Source organism: Oryza sativa, chromosome 7 (assembly GCF_034140825.1).
Source record: "Oryza sativa Japonica Group chromosome 7, ASM3414082v1".
In the NCBI taxonomy this organism is placed as follows: domain Eukaryota; kingdom Viridiplantae; phylum Streptophyta; class Magnoliopsida; order Poales; family Poaceae; genus Oryza; species Oryza sativa.
Genome location: NC_089041.1, coordinates 20612413 through 20623662, shown reverse-complemented (window position 1 = coordinate 20623662; position 11250 = coordinate 20612413). Strand labels below are relative to the sequence as shown.

General features: G+C 40.3%; 1 protein-coding gene across 1 annotated transcript; it reads left to right on the top strand.

The window, feature by feature from the left end:
* The first annotated feature begins 268 nt into the window (after positions 1–268).
* LOC4343427 (WAT1-related protein At5g64700) lies at positions 269–3841 on the top strand. The gene is made up of 7 exons (XM_015789898.3): positions 269–811; positions 907–969; positions 1496–1612; positions 1830–2088; positions 2485–2640; positions 2748–2899; positions 3378–3841. Exons 1-7 carry the CDS (start codon positions 633–635, stop codon positions 3544–3546), a joined length of 1095 nt encoding a protein of 364 aa, XP_015645384.1. The 5' UTR covers positions 269–632; the 3' UTR covers positions 3547–3841.
* Positions 3842–11250: the final 7409 nt, after the last annotated feature.

Below are 11250 nucleotides of genomic sequence, written 5' to 3'. Positions count from 1 at the left end.
GGAAACAACACAACAAGCACTTCTGCAAGTTCAGTTTGCTTGTTCCATCTGTCACAAATTCTCATGTCCCTTTTTGTCATTAGTCATCACCCAAAAGAAACCAATGTGTACAAAAAAAAATGTTGACATGGAACAGTATGTCCCTAATTTGCCTTTGGGAAAGCAAAGTAGTGGCATTGGGGCTCCAAATGGTAAACGGAGAGCCACTAATGCTGCTGGCAAAAATAAGTTGGGATCGACTCAGATCACTAGCCTAGTAGCCTAGCTTGCTAACCATCTTTTCTTCCTCCATCAGTGGATGCTCAGATCACACATCACCGAATTTTCATCCCCATTATATTCTTCTAGCATGACTCATTTGCAGTGCCCAGCATTTTCCATCCTCTTTACTAATTAATTCTCCCTCCATTGGCTCATCACTGATTTATTAGGTGATGATGCACTAGCTATAAGGGAATTATCCATGTCCTGCACACCGGAACAAGGCATATGCTCTTACGAGGTTGCCGTTCCGGTGCTTTTAGCAATGTATATATAGCTGCAGCACAAGTCTGAGAGGACTCAAGATTCAGATAGTTAAGTTCAGAGAGACTCTCAGAGTTGCAGCAACTAACTCATCAAGAAACTCAAAGATGAGTAGTGGCGGCGCTAAGGCCTATGCGGCCGTTGTTCTGATCAGGATCATGTACTCTGGTATGCATGTGATGAGCAAGATCGCCTTGGATCAAGGCATGAACCCCTTGGTGTTTCTGTTCTATCGGCATACCACTGCTGCACTCGTGCTGATCCCTATTACTTTTGTTCTAGAGAGGTCAGCCCATTGTCAACTATGCTCTTTGTTTACTATATGCATTGATCGTGACTTAAACTGTTTTCCTAATTATGTTGTTTCTTGTGTTTGTGCAGGCGGAAAGCTAAACCGGTGACGTTAAAAATTGCAGGGAAAATGTTTGTACATGCCTTATATGGGTAAGTTAAATTTCTTCTAGCTAGTAAAAAAGAAAAAACTGAATTGTTCTTGTGATTCTCCTTAATTTGTTCATGGCACCATGCAAGATTTGTCTCTCAAATCAAAGCTCATGCAGGAGTTGTGGCTCTTCTTTCTGTTAGTCTTGTTTGGGCAAATGATATTTCTTGAAGAATATAGGCTTTGCTTTAACATACAACTGTGGATATGAATAGTGTTCACATCTCGCAAGTCATCTCTTGGTGTGCCCTGCTGTGATCTGAAATCTTCTTCTGTGCATGTCTCACACTGCCTTTCCAATCTTCCACAGTTTGTCGATTTAATTATGATATTCTCTGCACTAAGTTGCTTCATGTCAGGATTGCTTAGACAACATAGCACATGGTCAGATGTTCATGCAGAGGATACAACAAGCCTTTAACATACATGAAATTCACAGCATATATTTATTAATAACTTCTCGATTTTACATGTATTACATTGTCTTGTAAAAGTTATGTAATTCCTTGTATATTTTTTTTATCACAGGGTGACAGCTTGTGGCGACTTATTTAACCTTGGTCTCAATTATACTTCGGCAGCATCATCATCAGCATTGTACAACGTTCAACCAGTGGTTACCTTTGTCCTTGCTGTTGTATTTGGGTAATGGAATTTCTATTTTATCCCATAAAAAAAATTCAGACATCCTTATTATATACCAAAATCATGAAAATGCAATTTGAATTGGCTTAATAAATAAAAAAATTGATTACTTGAAGTAAATGCGATGAATTATTTAAAGAGATATGTCCACACACAAGAAGAGTGAAAAGGCATGCACTTCATCAGAAGTTTGAGGAATCTGTTCTCCTTGTGGCAGGATGGAGTCTATGAAACTGAAGAAGTTCCATGGAAATGTAAAAGCGGCAGGTATTCTGTTCTGCATCGCCGGTGTCACAATTTTGGCCTTCTACGAGGGGCCAATGTTCAAATCGTTCAACCATCACCACCTCTTTCAGCAAGGCAGCAGCAGCAGCACTTCTTCTTCAGGAGATACCCATTCCAAGAAGCAATGGGCATTTGGAATCTTCCTCATGACACTCTCTAACATTTTAGCAGGCCTATGGACAGTTCTCCAGGTATATACATATGCTATCAAACTTCATATTTATATATGAAAAATTAAATATTTTGAGAAATAAACCTAATAAATATCTTAAAACCGGTGGTAGTGAGTTTTTTTTTTGAGAAAACATATATTTCAAAGCGTGAAGTAAATAATCCATTGGTTTGTGCTTTGTGTGGTTAGTGTGTGGTGTTTGGATGTGCTTGGTGCACGTCCGACCTTGACAGCTTCTGTTGTGTTTTTTCTTGTAACTTTTCTTCTTCAGATAGCCTCTTTATGCCTTCCCGGCAAAAAAAAAACATTTTAATAATTCAGTGAATAAGCTGAAAAGAACATGGCTATATGCATTGTGCGCTTGAGACCTTAATTTTTATTTCAGAGTAGATTCAACATGATGTTGTCTTTTCAGGGTCCACTGATAGAAGACACTTCCAAGTTGATGAACACCACGCTGCAGATCTGTTGCGCATCAGTCCAAGCTTTCGTTGTGGCTGTTGCAGCCGAGAGGGACTTCTCCAAGTGGAAGCTAGGATGGAATGTCGAGCTTGGTGCAGTAATCTACAGTGTAATTGAGCTTCTGATGCAAAATTTTTCAAGTTCAAATTGCGTAACTCAAATAATGCTCAACTAAATGCATGTAAATTTTTCTCCATGAAACAAATATTGTTGCAGGGTGTGGTCGTCACCGCACTATCGTACTACATGCAAATGTGGACGATTGCGAAGAGGGGCCCGGTGTTCCTTGCCATGTCGATGCCGCTTACTTTCATATTCACAATTATCATGTCCTCATTCATTTTAGGGGATGCAGTTAGCCTAGGAAGGTATGTACAGCGTTCACAATTTTAGTTTATATTTTCTAACATTTTTGAATTTGGATCCACTAGTGGGTCTCGGTTGGAAGTGCATCCAGACAAAAAAATTTTGAATGTGTTTGAATCTAGCAAAATTTGTTCAGATTCAGATAATATCCGTTCAAATTTCAAAATTTGTCTGGATGTCCATTCAAATTTGTGTTTTTTTAACTTCCCAAATGTGAAACTTTGTATACGTCCTTCTATAATTACTTGCATGTAGGGATGCAAGTGGGTAGTCCCACTACCCGTATAAAAATCCGCTTGCTAGTTCATTTTCCATATGGTAGTACAAAATTTAGAAGAAAAAATGATCTAGAAGTGAGATAAGCGGGCTAAAAAAACCCGCTTGTATCCCTACTTGCATGTTTGTAAAACACAGTAGAATTCACAACTTCTCTTGCAGTAACAAATTCTCTTGTCTGATTTTGATAATATAATTGTGCAGTATTTTTGCTGGGATACTACTGATCGGAGGCTTGTACAATGTTCTGTGGGGGAAAAACATAGAGGAGAAGGACGAGATGAACAAGATTGGTGCAAGCAAAACCGGCCTGGAGCTGGAGCTGCATGACAGCGAGGCTCAAGTGCCTGATGATGATGCAGCAAAGGTCTAAAACCAAAATTAAAACGATGTGACAGAAAAGATCTGTCATCAAACCAAAGCTGCTGTTTTGCTTATGCATGCCTCCAGATTGTCGAGGCCGACGTGTGCACACAGATCTCTTTACTCCTCCTCACCGGTGAACTGGTGGCTGCAATTTATCCAAGATAGCAATTGGGTGCTCTCTGATCCACGTAGTGTGTGATCTCTGCTTTTTCTGGCACCATGTTTCCTTTCCAGTAGTACTACTGCTCCTCCTACTGTTGTTGTTTCTGATTAGTGAATAAATTAAGTTCAAGTTGCGGTCAGTGAGCCTTGATGAGGATTCAGAGAGGATGCAACTATGAACTTGTCTAGCACCTGAATGAGATGATGAGATGTCGTTGTACATGTATCTGATGTGTGTTTGCCATGATGTCATTATCATCTTGGGCGAAAGCGACTGCAAAAACATTCATTAGGAGCTTAGTACCCCTCGGATGTTTTAACTTTGGTCAAAGTTAAACTGTTTTACATTTAACTAAGTTTATAGACAAATATAGTATTTCCTTTGTACCAAAATATAACAACTTTTAGTCCTTAGGATTTATCCTAAAATATAGCAAATTCTTCATCAACATTCTCTTCTCAACTAATCACAACCATCCACCATTCATTTTTCCCACCTATCTTAACTAGTCATCCAATCACAACCCTCCGCCACTCACTTTACCTACTTTCACCGTGTCCAACCCTAAAACTTCTTATATTTTGGGATGGAGGGAGTAATATTTAGATTATCAAATTAGTTTTATTAAATTAATAATTAAATATACTTTTATAATAAATTTATCTTAGATCGAAAATATTACTATTTTTTTCTGTAAACTTAGTCAAATTTTAAGTAGTTTGACTATAACTAAAGTCAAAACATCTTATAAACGGAGGGAGTACTAAGCAAAAACCTTCGCAGATTCATACGTATGGTGTTATGGGTGTCACACCGTGTGGTATTATGGCCATGTGTGCAATACTCTCTGAGACCGAGTTTAGTTCCAAACTATTTCTTCAAACTTCCAACTTTTCCTTCACACCAAAACTTTCCTACACATATAAATTTTCAACTTTTCCATCACATCGTTCCAATTTCAACAAAACTTCCATTTTTGGCGTGAACTAAACACACCCTGAAATATATGCATATGCAGTCCTCACCATGAATTGAAAATCTCCCTTAGATATGTAGTCGCCGACAGCCGCCATTGCTTGCCAGCCCGCTGCAAAGGGATAGCGCATTGTCTGCGCGAGCACGTATGTCCGTCCCACTCTGCGCCGGCAAGCTGCGCCACCGTCTCCCCCTCTTTTTCCTTCTTCTCATCGGTTCCTCCTCTCTTTTCTGCACAGGGGCAGACATATTTCCAGAGCTACTAGTTAAAACACATACATTTCAGCTAAGCCATACGTAAATTCACCATGTATTTATTATAGATGAGCCGAAATCACTATAATGTTAGACCAGGGCCTAGATAAATGCTAGGTCCACCCCTATTTTCGTACATGCATGCTACTACTGCTACCGCTTGCGGTTGTGCGTGGCCCCACTTTTTGGCTTCCTGCCACCTCCTTGAGCCCCTCCATCTGTCCCTTATTTCTCCTCCGTCGGAGCACTCTCTACGTGGTGCTATAATCGCGAACACACAACAATGTCAGGCACGGCAACATGAGGAGCACGAGGCAGTGAGGCACAATCAGAGGTAAGGAAGAAAGAAGGAGTTAGGATGATCTAAGGGGGAGAGGATCCCGTTCTCGTGTCCGCACGAGGTATGCCCACGCGTGGTCACTACCACTTGGGCGCCCGGCAAGCTGCCTGCTTTATGCCACCTTCTCCCCTCTTTTTCCTTCTTCTCATCGGCTCCTCCCTCCTTTCCACACAGGGGAGGACCTAAGTCCTAGGCACTGCTAGTTAATTAAACCCATGCATTTTACCCTAGCCAAATGCTGAGTCCACCCCAATTTCCGCTCACGCCAGCTACTACTGTTGTCGCTTGTGGCACCACCTTTTAGCTTCCCTGTCACCTTCTTGAGCCCCTCCATCTTTGCCACTTCTATCTCCTCCATCGGATCACTCCCTTCATGATGCTACGATTGTGAATGCATAGCAATGTCGGTCCCGGCACCACGAAGAACACAAGGTACAAGTAGAGAAAAAAAAAGAGTTAGGGTGAAGAGGAGGAGGAGGAGATGTGGCAACACAACTGAGCAAAAAGAACTCAATTCAAGCTAGTGGTTGAAGCTAGAGCTGCCACCGTGCTCCAATGTTGATACCTCATCTCATCTCTTTCCTTCCTTCCACCGTTGATACACCTCATCTCCTCTCTTTCATTCCTCTTCTCATCTCCTCCCTCCTCCTACCATATGCATCTGGGGGGCTGCACTTTTTTCGTCTCCTACTGTTGTTGTTGGCTCACATACCATGCCACCGCCTCCTAACATCGCGTCGTCGTCATCTCCTTTTTTTTCTTGAGGATCTAGCCTGATGCCACATGCCCACATAGATGTCATATTGGTAAGGGGTATCGAGTCCGGTACCGAGGGTACCGGGCATACCACACATGTACTAGGCCTACATCCGGGTTTCATGCTCAGTACTTCATTATGTGATGACGCTCTCTCTCGTGGCCCGATCTTCTGATGAGGGGATAACTCTCGCTTTGATCGAGTGCGACGTTTGCGACGTGGCTACCAACACAAACAAGTCCAGGACGCTATGCAATCGCTACACCACAACTGATGTCGTACCAACCGTGACGCGCGGTTGATGATCCCTGCAATGCAAACGAGAGAACACTGCAACAACAAGATAAGATGCAATCTAAATATTGTGAATAGGTAATTAAGCACAAAGGAATAGTTGCGATTGAAATGGTAGATCTAATCGACCCGGCAAATCAACACACCAACTATTGGAGGCTCTGAATCAATAGTCGCCGACTAATCGAGCGAGGACTAGAGACAAGGTGAATGGCACTTGGCAAAATTCAACTAAACAAAAAACCCAATTGTTTTTTAGGATGTACAAAGCTATTTATAGAGGAAAATAATGCTAGGGTTAAGTGCTAATTCGTGGAGGTTGATAGAGACACTTCCGAGATGGGCCTAGTCTATTACAAGGCCCAAGACCCAAGTTTGGTTTCAGCAATAACACTGTCTTGTTTTGGCAATTCCCGTTGACTAGAGATGAATTTAGACATGAGACCTGATGCGTATGAAAGTTAGCGAGAGAAGCTTTCCATGAAGTCTAAGATCACCCAAATCGGAGTTGGCATGAAGACGCTAGGTCCGTTTGAAGTCAGTGCTGTCTCCGGAGGCCAAACTAGATTCCAAAACTCATTGGACTTTTGCCATGTTTTATATTTCTCATGCTTGGATGTATGCATATACTTGATGGTCACATCATCCTCCCTTTCTTGTTTGGAAACCGTCCTCGGTTTCTTGTTGCAATTGTTGTCATAGGAGAGATCAACTGAAAAAATAGCAAACAAGCAATCATTGTGTAGCATCATTTGTTCCTTATAAATCCAATTTACATCATGAGGAAACCAACTCACCTTTGAATTTAACAGTGCACAGCACTCCCCTTCTTGAATATGGTCATCGATCTTTAAAAGAACGTTAGGTGAATTTATCCCAATAGCATCAACGTTGTACCATCCATTTGGTTTCTCATATTTTTCCATATTTAAAGGAGGATTCATATCTAAACATATATAAACACGATGCACCATATAACATCATCTATTATTATATTTACCAATGACATGATAATTGTTCCAAGAATAACATGGAAAATCATAAATTTTCTTCTCTAAGGTATTTAGATCACAAAGAATATCAAATTCGATATAACCCAAAGTACATAAAGAAGACAATAATTTCAGCTCTTCTTGGTCATCAGCAATAACAAAGACACGTTTATTTTGAGTGGAACCTAAATATTCAGAAATAGAAGTAACGTGTTCTTTCACTAGTTGTGGCATGTATATAAGTGAAGCATTGCACAACTCTTCCTCATTACAAGCATTATCAATATCAACACAATCTGAATTTTTAGCTTGTGATAAAGGCAAATTAGAAATCTGTTCCACTAGAGATTGCTCTAACATAGCATAATTAGTGGACAATTGTAGCATAGCACAATCTTTCTTACCTTGGTTCAATTGACCATCAGTTAAATTACCCGAAACGCTCTCTTGACCTAATTTAGGTGCTTCATTGTTCTTTTCTTCAAAATTGTTTTTACCTTCCCGCATGATGTTAGATAAAATAGAAGGCGCAAGAATATTCTCATGTATCATAGGCATTTTTGTTTCTTTCTTAATCTGACTTTCAATATCGCAAGCATACAAAAGTAATTGAAAAAGATGGCTATATGTTTTATTCTCAAGCCTATGCTGAATGTTTAAATTAAGCCCATGTAAAAATCTTGTAACTGTATCTTGTCTAGACTCCCCTATACCACCGTACAACATACAAATTTTAAACTCCCAGTGGTACTCTCTTACGGTTCTATTCCCTTGTTTCAAATTTTGCAGTTTCTTTTGTAAATCACGAATATAATAATCGGGTACAAATCTAGCTCTCATCATTGTTTTTAAGTCATTCCAAGAACCAGGTTTATTACCGACAAGACAAATATCACTCCACCAAAGAGATGCAAAAGAAGTAAAAGAACTTGTTGCTACCTTAATCTTTTGTTCATCAGACCATTCATAATATTCAAGTTCATCTTCCACAACAAACTCCCAATCAATATAGTCTCTAGGATTAAACTTACCAACAAATAAAGGCAATGATATCTTATTTTCACAAACCTCATTATGTATATCTTCTTGATGTGAAAGCCATTGTTTTATATGTTCCATCCCGTTCTCTTTGTACACTCCTGTCATTGTCAGTAGCAAACAAGAAAAACAAACAGATGCATACAACTTCTTATTAATAGTAATCTTTTGCTTGTGGGGTTGCAAGTCGCTCAGCACTATAGCATATACCAAGTTCTTATAATGTTTTCAACTAATACAAAAACAGGTCAATCACCGTGGCTGGTTCGTGGCGCAATGACACGCTTGATAAGTAGAGCGATTGCAAAGCCGGACCTGTAAAGATTAGTAGTATGTGGATCTTGGTAGGCTTAACTATATCACAAAGAATAGCAAAAATCAAACAGATATGCGAAATTTAATAATAGTCCAAAGTACTAGTCAAAGTTACTGGCCTAGCCTAGACTCAATTCTAGATCAAGCAAGCAAATGATAAACACTGGACTAGAAACAACTCGACTTTATCACATAGCAAGCAAATCTCTCCAAGACTCCAACAAAACAAATTTCCACACTTTCTTTTTTTTTTCTGATTTGTTTGCTTTTCTCTCTTTTTTTTTCTGATTATTTTTTGTTCGGCTCTTTTTTTCACCTTTTTGCCTTTTTCTTTCTTTCTTTCTTTTTCTTTTTTTTTAATAAGTGGCAAGTGCGTGCGCGCGCATGCACAAATACAAGCATCTGCTAGCTATTACTGGGAGAGAAGATCACATGCATGTATGGAACTTGCATGCATGGCTAAACAAAAGGAAATACACCAAGGTAATTACGGAGATTAACTACTGAAACAAAGAAACCGAAAAGCAAGGAGACTGAACTTGTATGCACGAGATAAACAAAGGGCCCACCCAATTTATGTGTTGCGCTGCACACAGTAGGAGGGAAACAAAAGAGATAATCTCCCCCAACTAAAAGGAAACTGACTGAATAATTTAGAGGAAACAGATCCTTATAATTCCTTGCGCAAGCAACAAACTTAATCATGAATCGATCAATCTGCTAATTTTCTTCAACCTATAACGAACCTCAAGTGCACAACCGAGATGCAAACCTCAAACCAAGATGATACTAGGACTAAAACCAGCACTCCGACATGACGATGGACCAAAACTCAACAAAGCAAAACTGAATAAAAATTGCACGGCTCAAAACTAGAGTTCGGTAAAGGGAAAAGTGGTGCGGCAATTTGTAGATGATAGGTAGGAAAAATAAATATATACAACTGAAATCCTCACCAGGCAACCGAAGCTCTGATACCAACTGATGACGCTCTCTCTCGTGGCCCGATCTTCTGATGAGGGGATAACTCTCGCTTTGATCGAGTGCGACGTTTGCGACATGGCTACCAACCAGAACAAGTCCAGGACGCCATGCAATCGCTACACCACAAACGATGTCGTACCAACCGTGACGTGCGGTTGATGATCCCCGCTATGCAAACGAGAGAACACTGCAACAACAAGATAAGATGCAATCTAAATATTGCGAATAGGTAATTAAGCACAAAGGAATAGTTGCGATTGAAGTGGTAGATCTAATCGACCTGGCAAATCAACACACCAACTATTGGGGGCTCTGAATTAATAGTCGCCGACTAATTGAGCTAGAACTAGAGACAAGGTGAATGACACTTGGCAAAATTCAATTAAACAAAAAGCCAATTGTTTTTGAGGATGTACGAAGCTATTTATAGAGGAAAATAACGCTAGGGTTAAGTGCTAATTCGTGGAGGTTGATGGAGACACTTCCGAGATGGACCTAGTCTATTACAAGGCCCAAGGCCCAAGTTCGGTTTCAGCAACAGCATTGTCTTGTTTTGGCGATTCCCGTTGACTCGAGATGAATTTGGACATGAGACCGGATGCGTTTGAAAGGTAGCGAGATAAGCTTTCCATGAAGTCCAAGATCACCCAAATCGGAGTTGGCATGAAGGCGCTAGTTCCGTTTGAAATCAGTGCTGTCTCCGGAGGCCGAACTGGATTCCAAAACTCATTGGATTTTAATATCTTGCAGATCCTTCGTTCACTCGATGTATTCTTTTGCTATGTTTTATATTTCTCATGCTTGGATGTATGCATATAATTGATGGTCAGATCATTATGGGACTGATACATATCTAGTATTAAATATCGTATCCACATATATTAGATCTGGTACCTATCTGGTATCATATTATGTTGAAATGGGATGCCATACAATAACAACCCTTTATCAACTTGCGAGGGATAAAGAAAATCAAAATATCTATTTGAAGAAAAAAAATTGAAAAAAAAAACTAGCCTGGAAAGGCATCGTGGGCTCCTGGACTACTACACTTGAAAATTTATGTAAGGCCCTACGTCGATCAAGCCTACCCCAGTTTGCTCTTTCCAAACTCAGAAAGGGAATAAGTTCACTTGACATCCCTCATCTGTGCTTCCAGTTTAACTCGTATCTCTAAACCGCGATTCCATAGATCTCCACCTCTTAACTTATAAAACCGGGTTAAATTAGGTCCCGTAGCAATATTGATAACTGGTTTTGCTGATGTAACATCCTAGTCAGTAAGAAAAAAAAATTTTATGGGCCCACATGTAAGTGGATACCTCCTTTACTTTCCTCTCCCCTCATCTCCTCCATGCCAAAGGCGGCGCACCCGTAGTAGCAGCACGCCACAGGCGGCTGAGCGGGGCTGGTCGGTGCCGAGCCAGAACTAGCACGTGAACCCGTGGCGAGGAGGGCCGTGAGCGACATGAGCACGTTGGCGAAGGGGGGCGGACACCGCGCGCTTCCTTTTTTGCTGTTTTTTTGGTCCGTTTCTCTTTTCCTTTTTTTTATCCATTTCTCTTTTTTATTTATTTATTTTTAATTATAAAGTTTGT

Bases quoted from the DNA above. Each gene is read 5' to 3' on its own strand.
- LOC4343427 (XM_015789898.3), top strand. From the start codon at position 633: ATGAGTAGTGGCGGCGCTAAGGCCTATGCGGCCGTTGTTCTGATCAGG. The intron at 1,613-1,829 runs GTAATGGAATTT...TCCTTGTGGCAG, and splicing joins GTCCTTGCTGTTGTATTTGG to GATGGAGTCTATGAAACTGA. The intron at 2,641-2,747 runs GTAATTGAGCTT...ATATTGTTGCAG, and splicing joins TTGGTGCAGTAATCTACAGT to GGTGTGGTCGTCACCGCACT.